The 14,383-nt window shown below is 51.6% G+C and overlaps 6 protein-coding genes across 6 annotated transcripts; 3 read left to right on the top strand and 3 right to left on the bottom strand.

Moving 5' to 3' along the window:
- Window positions 1-52: 52 nt before the first annotated feature.
- Window positions 53-1,903, top strand: TrAFT101_001378 (mitochondrial 54S ribosomal protein mL44). Its single transcript, XM_024907717.2, has one exon. The coding sequence runs from the start codon at window positions 368-370 to the stop codon at window positions 1,514-1,516; it is 1,149 nt and encodes a 382-aa protein (XP_024762474.1). The 5' UTR covers window positions 53-367; the 3' UTR covers window positions 1,517-1,903.
- Window positions 1,563-4,562, bottom strand: TrAFT101_001377 (uncharacterized protein). Its single transcript, XM_066126311.1, has one exon. It carries the CDS (start codon window positions 4,344-4,346, stop codon window positions 1,893-1,895), a length of 2,454 nt encoding a protein of 817 aa, XP_065982412.1. The 5' UTR covers window positions 4,347-4,562; the 3' UTR covers window positions 1,563-1,892.
- Window positions 4,563-5,476: 914 nt separating this feature from the next.
- On the top strand, window positions 5,477-7,297 carry TrAFT101_001376 (uncharacterized protein). The gene is made up of 4 exons (XM_024910535.2): window positions 5,477-5,547; window positions 5,672-6,009; window positions 6,079-6,839; window positions 6,900-7,297. The coding sequence occupies exons 2-4, from the start codon at window positions 5,770-5,772 to the stop codon at window positions 6,997-6,999; spliced, it is 1,101 nt and encodes a 366-aa protein (XP_024762472.2). The 5' UTR covers window positions 5,477-5,547; window positions 5,672-5,769; the 3' UTR covers window positions 7,000-7,297.
- Window positions 7,298-8,188: 891 nt separating this feature from the next.
- TrAFT101_001375 (uncharacterized protein) lies at window positions 8,189-10,553 on the top strand. The gene is made up of 2 exons (XM_024899628.2): window positions 8,189-9,119; window positions 9,203-10,553. The coding sequence occupies exons 1-2, from the start codon at window positions 8,714-8,716 to the stop codon at window positions 10,519-10,521; spliced, it is 1,725 nt and encodes a 574-aa protein (XP_024762470.2). The 5' UTR covers window positions 8,189-8,713; the 3' UTR covers window positions 10,522-10,553.
- Window positions 10,554-10,751: 198 nt separating this feature from the next.
- On the bottom strand, window positions 10,752-12,188 carry TrAFT101_001374 (uncharacterized protein). Its single transcript, XM_024907716.2, has 3 exons — window positions 11,901-12,188; window positions 11,565-11,723; window positions 10,752-11,487 (listed from the first exon to the last, which is right to left on the bottom strand). Exons 1-3 carry the CDS (start codon window positions 12,016-12,018, stop codon window positions 10,856-10,858), a joined length of 909 nt encoding a protein of 302 aa, XP_024762469.2. The 5' UTR covers window positions 12,019-12,188; the 3' UTR covers window positions 10,752-10,855.
- A 164-nt stretch (window positions 12,189-12,352) lies between these two features.
- Window positions 12,353-13,908, bottom strand: TrAFT101_001373 (uncharacterized protein). Its single transcript, XM_024901777.2, has 2 exons — window positions 13,599-13,908; window positions 12,353-13,395 (listed from the first exon to the last, which is right to left on the bottom strand). The coding sequence occupies exons 1-2, from the start codon at window positions 13,701-13,703 to the stop codon at window positions 12,817-12,819; spliced, it is 684 nt and encodes a 227-aa protein (XP_024762468.1). The 5' UTR covers window positions 13,704-13,908; the 3' UTR covers window positions 12,353-12,816.
- Window positions 13,909-14,383: the final 475 nt, after the last annotated feature.

Genomic DNA, 14,383 nt, shown 5'->3' with positions numbered 1-14,383 from the left:
GCCAGCGCCAGCGAAATGACGCCGGCCCGAAGTAATTCCGCCCGTAGTGCGCCCGCCGAATCTTGCGAAAAAGCAGGTGGGCAAAACGGCTCACACGACTTTTTGGACAAAATCGACGCAGAAACTTTTCCTAGCAAAGGCACTCCGGGACAGCGAAAACCGCCTGATCCCTGCCTCAATCTCGACCTTTTTTCCTGTTATTCTTCTTTTCTTCTCTTTTCAGGTCTTTTTGCGTTGCCATACCTAGTCCTAGTCCCAATTCGTAATTTCGAGGGGCATTGGGTCAGATAGTTGGAGGGGAATTTTTTTTCTTTCATACGATCGTCCACCTTACATATACATATACATCTCTCCCCCCTACGACCACATGAAGAGAATACGACCTTCACGATGGAGCGGCCAATTGCTCCAGGCTCGCTGCAGAGCCGGCATTGCCGCAACTAGACAGCCTCTCTTTCTCGCCGTCCGGTGCCAATCCACCTCCCCGGCCACCACTGCGAACGAATCTTCAGACCTCGACTCACAGCGACCTCCCCTCCCCGCACCCTCATTCGACCGTGCTGCGCAGTCCGCGAAGCTCGCCGCCCTACATGCGCGACTCTCCCTCCCCCGAAAGATCCCGCTACAGACCCTGGCGAGGGCCCTGGTAACGCCGTCCGCCGATGCCAACCCCAACTTCAACAACTCGAACCTCGCATACCTGGGCAGCACAATTATCAACTACCATGTCTACGAGTATCTTGTCTGCAAGTGGCCCCGCCTGCCCATGGCCATCCTGTACGAGGCTCTAAGAGCTTATGCCGGTGATGCGTCTCTGCAGCAAATCGCTCGAAGGTGGGGCGTGGAGTCTGCAGCTGCACCAGGCGAGGAGGTCGATCCTGGTCTGCTGCAGTGGAAGGCGGGTGAGGAGCAGATGGTCAACACACGGTGGGGCTATATCCGTGCGGAAGCAGCCAAAGGACAGGCCTGGAGACGAGGACTGAGCAGCCGCGTGGTCCTGGATGACGACTTTGGCGACCAGGTCAGCAGCTCCGAGCCCGAGAAGCTTGAGTACAGCGGTCTCCAGAGCGAGGCATTCGGATCCGTCGTTCGGGCCGTTATTGGCGCCATCTATACCCACTGCGGCCGTGAGGAGGTCAAGTCTTTTGTCAAATCACATATCTTATCCCGAGAACTCGACCTTTCGAAGCTCTTTGAATTCAAGCTTCCAACCCGCGAGTTGGCCATGTTGTGTGCCCGAGAGGGCTTTGAGGCTCCCGTTGCGCGATTGGAGAGCGAGACTGGTCGATTGTCTCGCACTCCCGTTTACGTGGTAGGCATTTACAGCGGCAAGGAGAAGCTTGGAGAAGGCGCTGGTCCTAGCCTGGATGTAGCTCGCCGGAAGGCCTCCATGGCATCACTTAAAGCCTGGTACCTGTACAGCCCAGGAAACAAAGTACGAGTGCCCAGTGACATGATGGAAGAGGGCGCCAGACCTTGGACAGCGCCATACATCGACATTGGTGAAATCATCTAAGCGGATCAAGCGCTGTTTTACTCTATGGTGACAATAATGTTACAAAAAAAAAATATCCGGATGGGCTGGATCTCAGGTATATATATATGTGTACGAACTGAATGAGAAAAAAGAGAAGGCACGGGGGAGTGACGGTTGGGTTTATGAAGACGGGATGTGTAGGCTTGGGTTATTAGAAAACGGCCCTCCCCCACTGTATAATACAAAGCATATTGTAAAAATAAGTTGGAAACTTCCTCTTGCACGAGAAACACCCCAAAACGATAATAAGAAAGTCCCGAACCAAAGGATAATACAGTATGATATACAAGCCAATAATAGGAGCTTTCCTTGAGGCTAAAAGAACAAGGGGAGAGGGGAGAGCTGCCTCTTTGATCTAGCTGAATTGATCTCCGTGATGCAGGAGAGATTCCTCTCCCTTTTTGGCCATGGCAGTATAGCTGTCGAGGCGGCGCTGCGTTTCAGCCTGCTCACGCAGCTGCTTTTTGCGCTCATAGACGGCACGCACGGTGGCCTTGATCTGATCCCTGCCCTCGTCATAGTTGGCTTTGGCGAGCTTAACGACACTGTCAATCTGATCTGGGGTATAGACAAAATTCCAAGTGCTCAAAAAGTCCGAAGTGCCGGGAGAGACACCGGGAACCTTCTTGTTAGAGAGAAGAGGCAGGTAGATGAGAGTAAGACCCGCATTGGGCTCCATCAGTTGCCATGAAGTGTCGTCAGTGACAGGCTTTGTGATGGGTGGGGAGTCCGTAGATCGCTCTTCTGTTGTTCCTACCCATACGGTGCAATAGCCGAGCTCACCAGCTTTTTCATTGCCTGGCTTGAATTTCGATTTTTCGTCAAGTTGCGTCGGCTTGGCAGCATCCTGCTTTGAAGCGGCCTCGCGGAGATCCTTCTGTTTAGCTTGGGCTTCTTCCACTTTCTGTTCTGCTTCGGCGGCTGTTGCAGCCTGGGCTTCGGTCAATTCCTTTCTTGCCTGCTCCGGTGTCTCTTCTGGCTTTGGCCAGCCAATCCCCACTGGCCATCCCTTAATACCTCGCTGTCGTGCGTAACCATCCGCTACAGAAAGCCAATTGTCTGTTTTGATGTCAGCGGAGGCGTCAAACGCGACTAAGATGTCGACATTGCGACCCGGCCGTAGCAATGGATATATAGGCAAGTTATTCGACATCCCCGCATCCATAAGCTGGATATACTCTCCATCTAAGATACTCGCTGGCGTCGACTTAGGCAGCTTTCCGTACATTTGATATGCAAAATTGGGGATAATGGCGGGATCTATAGGATGCACTTTGCTCAAATCGTCGTCCCGTACTGACACCAGCTGATCTATCGTCTGGAAACCAGTGATTGTTCTAAGAAGAGGTCTAATCTCGCGATAGTAGTGGCTGAGAGTTGCACAAAATGCGCTTCCAAAAATACCCATCAGAAGAGGCGTTCTGATCTCAGGTAGATGGAATCGATTCTCGGGTGGCACATCTTTGCCATCAAAAAAGCGCCTGCCAAGGGCCCACGTTGGTATCCCAGCTGAAAATTCCTCGCAGAAAAACTCATAGGGAGTGATCTCAAACCACTGGAAATAAGGCTCTTTCTTCATCTCCTCCACTGTAGGTATTGGAGCACCGCGGTCTCGAGAGGCTTTTACCTCTTCAGCCGGAATTTCGTGCCGCACAGCTGTGTATATGGGCAATGGGCGTTGCCCTTGTCGTAAATACAAACGTTGATTCGACAACTTGAAATCTCTAGCATCGACGCCCAGTTCACCCCTTGGAACCAGATATCTAGCGCCTAGTAGGAGTCCATATATATCGACAAGCCCAAAGTCGGCGTTGGTGTCTCCTTTCAATTTCTCCACCAGTCCACTCAGCAGATATTTGCTTGTCGGTAGAGACGTCAGAGATTGAAAGGCAACCGGTGGATATGCTATGTGAACAGATGCTCTTGCTTTCAAGTGTTGTATTAGAGAGCCAACGCTTCCTTTCGCGAATGAGGAGAGGTAGAGCAGCTGGAGCCAACACGAACCACTAACACCAGCGGTATAAGTGACACAGTCAAATAGTCCGTCCTCGTCTGTCGCAAACATGGACCCGCTCCCTGCTATTAATGCTCGCAAGCCCCCTCCCGATCCGCACATAGCAATGGTCGGCACGTCGTCAGGGTTGATGTCCTTTTCTTTGAGCCCCAGATAGCTTGCTAAAGCTGCTCGGGTAACAATTTTCCGTCTCAGAAGGAACTCTTTCTCTTCATCACATAACTCCGACGAGACGCGAACATTAGCGGAATATCGAATCTCGCGGTTTACCAAAGGGTCATGAGCCTCTTGCCATATCTCATCTGCCAGTGATCCCGGAGAGACTGACAGCTCCTTTTGGAGCTTCCTTACGTAGATGGGTATATGTTTGGACCATTCGGGAAGAATATAATCAACCAACCTGTCTGATAAATTGGCCCATTCAAGCTCAGCTGTGGCAGATAGAAACTCGAACCGCCGGGCAAAATAGGCCCATGCGCCCTCGTCAGATTTCTCAGTGACAAGTTGACTGGACTCATCATCACCGCTGTCTCGTCTCCCTTGTTTGTCTCTATTAGCCTGTTGAGTCTCGGACAAGCGAGCAAACTCTTCTGATGGGTAGAGCCACCAAACGAAGAGTCCCAAAGAGAGTACGACAGCAGGTATGCTTGTGCGTTGCTGGCGTTTCAACTGACGTTTTGATTGTGTGAAGAAGCTGCGGTCTAGTTGAGCAAAACATGCCGGTGGACGACCTGTGGCTCGGAGGCGTGTGTTGAGAGATATCAACGGCCGCGGTAGTTTGGCGGGATATCTCATGGCGGCGTTATTTGTTGAGGCTCAGCCCACAACAGCTCACAACAGCTCACAACAGCTCAAACTAGCCAAATTGCTAGTAAAAAAGCAACGACATCAGCTTCGAAATAAGACGTGCTCAGCTTATGCTGCCGTAAAATCTTCATTTCTTGCGGGCTGTGGAAGCGAATTGGCCAGCACAAGAGAGTGCAATTTTCACAAATGCAACTATCAAATACAATTTATCGCGTGATAGGACAAAATCACTGGATGCAGCGCTACATTCGTTGGCGTAGATCTTACGTCAATGCCAAAGTACCTAGCAGCCTGGCCCTCTTAAAAAGAACCACGCCACTAAAATGCACCGTCTAGCATGTGGAAGCTACTACACTACCATAGACGGAGCTAAATGTACATGATATTTTCCTCCCCTCTTTTTCTCTTGCCGGCACTCACAGCAGCTCACAGAGCTTTCTTTGATGAAGACAACTTGAAAGGAGAAGAAAAATGAAGACAACATTGGAGCTCCAATTGCCTAGTAGGCTGAGAGGTGGGTGGCCAAAGCGGCCTAGCAGATGACGGACAGTGACTCTTTAGCCAGGATTAGTATCACTTCGGTATGAACACCTAGCAGGTACTACCTAAGCGATTACTCTTTAGGTTTCGGATTTGAATGTTTTTATTTCAATTTGGAAATTACGAAGCCGTATTACGATCCATGAATGCATGCCTCCAAATAAAGATTGACAAAATAGGTATGCACCTGCCTGTGGTTTAGGCTGCTTTCCATTGACTCAATATACGTTCCTCTCTAGATTGCATGTGAGTCTTGTCCGCGCCTGCCTGTAAGTCCAAAAATTGCGAGTGCTCTTACCCATACTTAGCAGTAAGCACTCCAACGAGTACCTCAAGTGTACTTTTAAGCACAAGCCTCCATATATCCCAGCTGGGTGATTTTCGCATACAACACATATCAGATAGCGGCTCGTTCCGAGTCGCCAGCAGGTACCTCTTAGTGGATGGATGGGCAGATGGTGGGGTTGCCGCCTTTTTAGTGGGGCACAGCAGATCTCGCATAATTTTTGCGCCCCAAATAACTTTTTTTTTCGTCGCGACGGAATCGCTGCTCCATCTCCAACCTCTATTTATCAACCTCTGGGACACCAGCCACCGCAGTCTCTCTCTTTTTATTTAATTTAGGTGACGCGTGCATTTTTGCCCTAAGGTGAGTCAACGATTGATATTTAGCGGCAGTGCAGCCCGTTATCCGCAAGCAATCTTCTATTGCTTCTTGCTTGTCATCTCTCCAGCGAGTAGCCAGAGTTACTCACTTTTTTTTATTCCAACAGGTTTACCAGCACATCGCATTATTCCTCCCTCGATCGCACGCCTTTTTCACGTTTCAAACTCTTTCCCTTCTTCCATATTTCATCCTCATATATACATCATGAGCGAATCAGAGGCCGTACAGAACCCTACCGAGGCTGTTGCTCCTGTCGAGGAACAAGTTGCGGTTGAGCAGCCTGAGGTGGCTGAGGTGGCCGACGTGGCCGAGACTGAGAAGAAAGATGGCGCCAACATTCTGAAGACGACGGCCAAAATTGACCGTGAAAACCTACAAAACAATCGCAAGTTCGATGCCTCTGCTCGCAAGGTGACTGATGATCCCGAGGAGATCAGAAAACAGGTAATGAAAGCCCATATAACCCAAAGCTAGCAGAAGGCCACTCTTACTAATTGGAGGGCGCAAAAACAGGTTGAGTTTTACTTTGGAGACTGGAACTTCCCTCAAGACAAGTTCATGTGGGAGTCTTGCGGAGGCGCAGAGAACAAGCCCATGCCGATCGAAAAGATTCACTCGTTCAAGCGTATGCGGGTCTTCCAGCCTTACAGTGCCGTCGTTGCCGCCCTCAAGGAGAGCAAATTCCTCGAGGTCTCTGGAGAGGAAGGCAAGGAGGTGGTCAAGCGCAAGATTCCATACAAGCCCGTCCCCGCCTCCAAGGCCAAGGCCGAGGCTGCCACCGTCTACGTCAAGGGATTTGGAGACGAGCAGCCCGATACCCAGTTTGAGCTCGAGAGCTTCTTTACCCAATTCGGTGAAGTCAATGGCCTGAAGCTTCGCCGCACCAACGAAAATCTCTTCAAGGGCTCCGTCTTTGTCACCTTTGTTGATGAGGAGACGGCCAAGAAGTTCATTGCCTTGGATCCTGCCCCTAAGTGGAAGGACCACGACCTTAAGATTATGTCTAAGCACGACTACTGCGAGGAGAAGAGTGATCTCATCAAGCAAGGAAAGCTGGTACCCAGCGCGACGACACAGAAAAAGTTTTACGAGGGCCGTGATTTCGGCAAGAAGAACACTCGCTCTGGTGATCAAGATGATTGGAAGAAGCGACGCGACAACGACCAGAAGAGCGGCTTCCGAGGCGGTCGTGGAGGTCGTGGCCGTGGCCGTGGTGGACGAGGTCGGGGCGGCCGTGATGGTGGACGTCGCGACCGCGACTCAAACAAACAAGAGTGAGCATTCTCAACCACTATCAGGACTTTTGAACTTCGCCAAACTAACATGCTGGCTAGGAAACCCGTGGATGCTGCCGCAACTAACCTGAAGAGACCCCGTGAGGACGACGCCGCTGCGGCACCGGCTGCCAAGAAGGTTGATACCAAGGACGAGTGAATACACTGTCAAGAGTAGACAGATTATCAACTCGTTATCATTTTCTCAGGCCAGAGGTGTTGGACAACACTTGGCTTGAGTGTATAAGCATTATTCATAAGACCGGCCATCCAAACAAGTTGTCCTTATCTGCATTTGGCTCCGGTCTGCCCAAAACCAACAATGTATGGGTTTAATATTGGGGAAATATTCCAGTTTGTTCCGGGTATCGGGTATTTATCGATTGCATGGGCACATTTTCCCGCCGACAGAGTGGGCTTTTGACTGAGATAGTTAGTCAATCCATAGCAGCTAATATTAAAGCTGCACTTTCTCGTTTCATTACGTGTTTTTGGCTGTTTCTTTCTTTTTTTTTTTTTCTGCGACGCCAGATTATCTCGAGCAAGGGTACCAATGCTGCTTCGTATCCATGACTTGCTAGTGAAGAATGACGTGTTGGTTGGTGACTCTCGTTGTATCCCTGTAGTTTTCGAATCTCACAGTTATCACGAATCAGTGAGTCAAACAGTTTGGCCATCCGTTGTCGGCCGTTGGAAGTCAAACTGCAAGATGTTACAAATGCCCCCTTTATCGAGTCAAGGCTGGAACAAGAGAACAAGATGACGGCCATGACCATGGAAACGCGCAGCTAACGGAGAGGCAGCTCACTAAATCCGGTAGCTTTTGGTCGTGTATTTTAAGTTTGTGCAGGCCAACCACGCGTGGAGATGGGAGGTCATGACGACGGTGATGCTTGCGATGCTTATTTTCCTTTATGTTGCTCCGCCCCCATCACTTGGATGCGAAGTCGCTCTCTGCTTCGTCTTCTTATCCTTCTTCGTACCACTCGTATCTGCGCAACCCAGACATGAAGTGTATGATTACCTACCAGGTACCATACATAGAATGTACTACATACGTAGTATGTACGGCAGCGCACCGATGCGGATTGATAAGCGACGTGCGCAGCAACGGAGTTTCCGTGGGCATTTCTGCGCAAAAGACCCAACAAAGCCGTTGCGGTCCCCTTTAAACCCGGGTGCCTCTTTTTTAACTACGGAGGTCGGCCGAGACTACCAAATAGGCAAATGGGCAAGTTTGCTCTTCTTGGCATTTTTTTTTTTTTATGGGTGATTCGCCGTCCGGCGTTTATCTTCGGTGCCGTATCGGCGATGGTTGAAAATAGGCGGCATCCCGATCTCCAGTTCGATCGGATGAAGCTGCCGTGCGGTCAGTGTCGGCAGGCCTTTAGGAGAAGGAGATGTGGATTCCAGCATGTAATAGAAATTTCCGTATCCCGTGCCCTGTTGTGTTGTGTTGTGTTGAGGCTGAATTCCCTTCTTCTTCTTTGGTTGCCTGCGATCTTGGTCCTTTTTTTTTATTTATTTATTTGGATGGAGGCCCTACGCCCGGTCATTTGACTTACAAAAGAACATCATCGAGCTCTTTCGCGGATTGGATCAATACTTTGGTGTCGCGTGCTCTTTTTTGGGGGGGCCTTCTTTTTTCTGTTTGGTATACTTGAACAGTATACCAGTATTGCTTCACATTTGCGACCCGAGCTTTGCGTTGCGGTGGGAAGGGCGAATTGAGCTGTACTTCTTTTTCCATGGTTGGATAATAAATTATCACAACGGCTTTTATTGTTCTTTTTTAAAAAAGAAGCATCTTAGTGGCCCAATAACATGAAAAGTCACTGTTCCAACTCACACTGCTTATAAAGTCGGACATTTGGATGAAGTCTATGATGATGTCGGGAACTACTCCAGAACGCAAATCCACAGAGGACATAGCCTCGGCACCTCCTCGCCAGAGCAAAGAAGAAGAAGGTGGCCGTCAAATGCCATCCAGCTTGGACCACGAGAAGCACGAATACTCGGTAGCGCCCTCCGACTCTGATAACTCGTCGACAATCACCGCTTCGGAGAGAAGTGCTCCAGGCGTGTCTATATCGCGGACGGTGTCTGAGGTGCGAGATGGCATCTCAAACCAGAGGGATCTGGAGCTGGGAGACGATGTTATTGAGAAGTCGCCCACGGTCAGAGTCGACGACCCGAATCTGGTCAAATGGACCGGCCCCGATGACCCTGAGAACCCAAAGAACTGGCTCCTCAAGAGGAAATGGGCCGCTGTCTTTTGCGGTAAGTTGTCCTTCTCCTAACAGTTGACAATATGGGAATAAAAAAAGAAAAGCAGAGAAGAAACTAACGCCGGCCATGCTTAGTATCTTGCTTCACCCTCATCTCGCCCGTAGCCTCATCCATGGTTGCCCCCGGCCTCCCCCAGATCAGCAAAGACCTGCACATCACGGAAGAAATCGAAAGCGCCCTCGTGCTGTCCATCTTCGTCGCCGCCTACGCCCTCGGCCCCCTGATGTGGGGTCCGCTCTCCGAGCTGTACGGCCGCACCATCATCCTGCAGGTCTCCAACCTGTGGTTCCTCCTCTTCAACCTCGGCTGCGGCCTCGCCAGGACCGAAGCCCAGATGTTCGTCTTCCGCTTCCTCGCGGGCATCGGAGGGTCGGCGCCCCTCGCCATCGGCGGCGGCGTGCTGGGCGACCTGTTCAACGCCGAGCAGAGGGGGAAAGCCATGAGCATCTACTCCCTGATGCCGCTGCTGGGGCCGGCGCTGGGGCCCATTGCCGGCGGCTGGGTCACCGACCGGACGACGTGGCGATGGGTCTTTTACAGCACGACGATTGCCTGCGGCGTGATCCAGGCCGCGGGCGTCTTCTTCCTGCAGGAGACGTATGCGCCGGTGCTGCTGCAGCGCAAGAAGATGGCGCTGATCAAGGAGACTGGCAACACCAATCTCGTCACCGAGTACGACAACCCGGATCGTACCGTCTTCCAGACCTTGACGATTGCACTTACACGGCCGTTCCGCCTTCTGGCTACGCAGCCCATTGTGCAGGTCATGTCCTTGTACATGATGTTTCTCTACGGCGTGACGTACCTGATTCTCTCCACGTTCGCCTCCCTGTGGGCCACCGAGTACCACGAAAGCCCAGGCATCGCCGGCCTCAACTACATCTCCCTCGGGCTCGGCTTCTTCCTGGGCGCTCAGATCTGCGCACCGCTGCAAGACCGCATCTACGCCGCCTTGAAGAGACGCTACGTCCCCGACGGCGGCCCCGGCCGTCCGGAGTTCCGCGTCCCCATGCTCATCCCGGGCGCCATCTTCCTCCCCATCGGCATCCTCATCTACTCATGGACCGCAGAGGCGCACACGCACTGGATCGGGCCCAACATTGGCGCCGTAGTGTTCGGCGCCAGCATCATCATCGGCTTCCAGTGCATCCAGGGATACATGGTCGACTCGTACACCCGATACGCAGCCAGCGCCGTGAGCGCCGTGACGGTGCTGCGCAGCCTGGCCGGCTTTGGGTTCCCGCTGTTTGCGCCGACCATGTACAACAGGCTCGGGTATGGCATTGGCGGGACGGTGCTTGCCGCTGTTGCTATTGGCATTGGGTGGCCGAGCCCCATCTTCTTGTGGTTTTATGGCCCGAAGCTGAGAGCTATGAGCAAGTTTGCGCAGTGAAAGGGGGAGTTGTGTGATGGATGGTTTTTTTTTTTTTTTTTTTTTTTTTTAAACAGAAGGAGAAGTGATGATAAGAGGCGGATGAATACTAAAAGTTTTAGAAGAAGAAAAAAACGACTGCATTAGTTTCGAAGCAAGCATGATATACGAGTGTTTAGAGGTATTAAAAAGGTTTCTGATGTAGAAACTTATAATGTAATGAGAAAATATGAAAACTTCCAAAGATTGGAGCAAACAGTATCATAATCTATAAACAATCTTTTTTATCTCATATCTGTCTAGTTTTGTCATTCGTCTCCATCCCAGTGCTCAATCTCCTGAATACATTTAACTTTTATGTGTCAGATTCTCTACACAGAGTAGTCCATTGCTCCATCGCCAATAACCCCCAGAACTCTTCCACAAGCTCCTTCTGCCCGCTCGGCGCCCCCCTCACAGCAAGATACTTTCTCTCATCCACCGCAGGATCCCACTGCCCGGGGTTTCCTCCCGCCATAATGCCCCCAGCCTCCTTGAGAATGCACCATCCCGCGCAGACATCCCACGCCCAGCATCCGCCCTCCCAGTAGGCATCCATCTGGCCAGCCGCCACAGCAGCAATGTTCAGCGCCGCAGAGCCCAGCGACCTGAGCGAGTGGACCATTGCACCCCCGGTTTCCTTTGTGGCGGCGAGTTTCTTGAACACCTCCGTCTTGAGCTCGTAGTTTGGCCCGTCACGGTGGGAGCCCCATTCAATGGCGACGAGGGCGTTGGCGAGACCCTCGAGAGGGCGGGGGTTCGTGGCGAGGGGCAGCTTTTGGGGAGTTGAGCCCTTGATGCGGGTCATGTAGGCGCCGTGGGACTTTATGGCTGTGAAGAGGAGGTCTTGGTAGGGGTTGTAGATGACGCCGATGACGGGCTCGCGGTTGATGGCGACGCCGAGGGAGATGCAGGCGTTGGGGAAGGAATGGATGAAGTTTGTGGTTCCTAGGAGATAGTTTGAGCATGGATTGTTATTTGTAAGGTAAGTGAGGTAAAGCAAAGCAAAAGTGAAAAACTCTCACCATCGATAGGATCGACAACAAATGTCGGCTCAGGGCCAAGCTTGGTCCCAGGCTTGTACGTCTCCTCGCCCATGAAAGAAAACTCCGGGTACGCCGTTGAGAGGCGCGACGAGACCATTTTCTCAACAGCCTGGTCGACTTCTGTGACGATATCCACGGCTGCATGATTCGATATGACAGGCGCGTCAGCTCATTGACCCAAAGAAGAGATGAGGTGAGATGTATGGATAGGTATATTATATTCGAATTTGTACAGAAGTGAAAGGCAAAGAAAATGACAAAGTGCAATCAGAACTAGTCAGTGGCAAAGATAAGAATCATGCTTCTCCAACGTACAGTTGAGCTTTGTTCCTGTGCCTATATCTGCTGGGTTGGCAGATAGAATCATGCGTCCAGCCTCATAGGCAACGAGGACCAGTTCATCATGAACGGCCTGAAGGTTAATGTCCGCCATTACAGTGTCTGATTGCTCTCTCTTGCTCGTATCCCGTGTCTCGTAATACAATTCTCCCTCTTTCCCAATGTTTTTGAATTGGCCGCGAATAAATCAGGGGAGATTGATGAAATCACAACCAAGCACTGAGAGTGAGATGAGAGAGCATCTGTGTACGTCTCTCCAGTTTATGAGCGAAAGTGGCCAGTTAAGGAGGGGCCCCTCTAAGACCGCTGCGCTGTGGAACTGGAGGGGCAAAATACGTGGAGCGTGGGGCTTTTTCTTGGCTGAGCTCTGGCTACAGTAAGCGGTGTCCGTCTACAAGCTAGGTACCAGCATGCAAATTCCACACAAAGTCGTCATGAATTCTACGTGCCATCGTCAAGATCATATCAGTTACTATTCGTAAAGAAAAATAAAAACTCCGTGACTAAGCCAGGCCGCTCAAGAAGAGAGCAAAAAACGTATTCGTTCCGTCCTCCGATCCCGCAATGAAACAACAAAGCCTTCCTACCTTACCTGCCTACCTAGTACCTAATAGCTACATGAGTGTATGTATATCGTCGTGATGCAAAGCTTCCTTTTTTTTCCACGTAAAAAAAGAACTCAGGCATAAAATGACATTAAAAAGCAAAAAGGGGGAAAAAAGCCACCGGCGTACCGTATCCTTTGCCAGATAAATCAAGTTTTTTCAAAAACAGTTGTGCGGGTTCAGAAATGCAGCCTTTTTTTTCTCGTCTTCTTTTCTCGTCCCTTCCTCACCCCCCCTTTCGGCTCCCTCATCGTGCCCAACTCGCATCACTCCATCCATCGCATTACTTAGACGTCTTCTCTGAATATCGACCTCCGCTCGGCAAAGCTACTACCAGAGCTTCCTGGCCGTTCGCCCGTCTTGTGCGCTGCTCCGCCCGACGCATCCATGGGCCGAGGACTGACGCCCCTGAGGCTTGGCTGCGCATCGTCATCGAAAGGGTTCCTCTGCGACGCAGTGGCAGCCGTTGCAGCTCCCGCGTCTCGGCTGGGTCGTCTGCCTCGCTCCACATCTTCGTTGTAGCCCACATGTGCGGCGGGCACTGAGCCGAGTCGACCGCTGTCGTAGGACGCGCCGGTATACTCGGTGTGTCCTCCCAGCTCCTGCTCGTAGTAGCCGTATCCATCCGCCTCGTTCCCAACCCTCGCGTCCCACGCATCGTCCGGGTCGAGAGGCCCAAAGCCGCGGTTTCCACGAGGGCCGGATTGCTCGTAGGCTCCGGTTGCTGACCGGTCGTTGCGATGCTTGAACTTGCGCACGATGTCGTTGAACCAGCCGACGACGCCGCCGCGAGCCGGCTTCGGGGGGCCGTACGGGGTGTCTGATTTATGCCACGGTAGATATGACGATAAGCTGGGAGGCGGGAGCTATGGATTGCCATCGTTAGCCAACGTCATTCCGTCGTTGCGTTGCCGTGGCTCTGCCGTGGCTCCCGAGGAGGCTTTGCGATGCTGTCGAAAGACTGCCATGCGCCGTCTCGGAACATCGCCTGCATCTCCAACTGGGGAAAAAGCAAAGCAGCAGAGAGAGTCAAGAAAAACAGTAGAAGAAGAAGAAGAAAAAAACTCACACCTAGTCTCCGCGCTCGCAGTTGCGAGAACACAACCCATCCAATGGCTGCCGCCACTAGGATCACCACAATCGCGATGACGATGCCTCCTGCGGTCGAAACCATGGTCTGCTGGCTCTGGGCTTCGCTCCTTGTCAAGGGGGATGGCGCGGGGAACAGACGCAGTGCGAAAAGATCAACTCAGTAGACACAAGGAATGCGAATCTGCAAAATCCCAACCATCTATCTGGTAGCAGTTGTTTTCCAACGCCGTGCGCAAAGAGGCTGCCGAATGCTTTTGGATCTGAACCGAGCAGCTTGGGACTTGGAGAGGTGCTGACGTCGAGCTACCGCTTTAGGCCGCTTAGTGCTCGAGAGAAAATCCGCCCGGCCGTGTCGGGGCTACGAATGGAACCCTGTAGAGCATCAGTGCTCGGTACCTGCGCCTAAAATGCCCAGGGGAGCCCCTGCTCCTTAGCGGACTAACGCTCTGTCATCATCGCTATAATTGTCTCTGCTCGTTCCCAAAACCTCAGAGCCCATCGTTCTATACGCCTTCAGGAGATGGTGCGAAACAAGAAACGGCTGCGATTGGCACGAGCTCAGGTGCTATTTTTAGGCCAGCGGCTCACTCACGCTTGATGGGCTGCGAGAAGCAGTGCACACAGAAGGGATTAGCCACGCGAGAATATTCGTACTATATCTTATACTATCTCTTTTATAGAGAGCACTACTACTAATGTATATCCTCTAGTATGCAGAGTTTTATTCCTTGAAAATGACTCTCTAACAGGTGGAAATCGCTC

Source organism: Trichoderma asperellum, chromosome 1 (genome assembly GCF_020647865.1).
Source record: "Trichoderma asperellum chromosome 1, complete sequence".
Lineage (NCBI taxonomy): Eukaryota > Fungi > Ascomycota > Sordariomycetes > Hypocreales > Hypocreaceae > Trichoderma > Trichoderma asperellum.
Note: the sequence above shows the minus strand (reverse complement) of the source record. Positions and strands in the feature narration are given on the sequence as shown.

Excerpts from the sequence above, each read along its gene's own strand:
- TrAFT101_001378 (XM_024907717.2), top strand. The coding sequence starts at position 368 with ATGAAGAGAATACGACCTTCACGATGGAGCGGCCAATTGCTCCAGGCT.
- TrAFT101_001377 (XM_066126311.1), bottom strand. The coding sequence starts at position 4,346 with ATGAGATATCCCGCCAAACTACCGCGGCCGTTGATATCTCTCAACACA.
- TrAFT101_001376 (XM_024910535.2), top strand. The coding sequence starts at position 5,770 with ATGAGCGAATCAGAGGCCGTACAGAACCCTACCGAGGCTGTTGCTCCT. Across the intron at positions 6,010-6,078 it reads CCGAGGAGATCAGAAAACAG|GTTGAGTTTTACTTTGGAGA; the intron begins GTAATGAAAGCC and ends GCGCAAAAACAG. Across the intron at positions 6,840-6,899 it reads CGCGACTCAAACAAACAAGA|GAAACCCGTGGATGCTGCCG; the intron begins GTGAGCATTCTC and ends CATGCTGGCTAG.
- TrAFT101_001375 (XM_024899628.2), top strand. The coding sequence starts at position 8,714 with ATGAAGTCTATGATGATGTCGGGAACTACTCCAGAACGCAAATCCACA. Across the intron at positions 9,120-9,202 it reads ATGGGCCGCTGTCTTTTGCG|TATCTTGCTTCACCCTCATC; the intron begins GTAAGTTGTCCT and ends GGCCATGCTTAG.
- TrAFT101_001374 (XM_024907716.2), bottom strand. The coding sequence starts at position 12,018 with ATGGCGGACATTAACCTTCAGGCCGTTCATGATGAACTGGTCCTCGTT. Across the intron at positions 11,724-11,900 it reads CACAGGAACAAAGCTCAACT|CCGTGGATATCGTCACAGAA; the intron begins GTACGTTGGAGA and ends CGAATCATGCAG. Across the intron at positions 11,488-11,564 it reads TGTTGTCGATCCTATCGATG|GAACCACAAACTTCATCCAT; the intron begins GTGAGAGTTTTT and ends ACTATCTCCTAG.
- TrAFT101_001373 (XM_024901777.2), bottom strand. The coding sequence starts at position 13,703 with ATGGTTTCGACCGCAGGAGGCATCGTCATCGCGATTGTGGTGATCCTA. Across the intron at positions 13,396-13,598 it reads TGCGAGCGCGGAGACTAGGT|CTCCCGCCTCCCAGCTTATC; the intron begins GTGAGTTTTTTT and ends GGCAATCCATAG.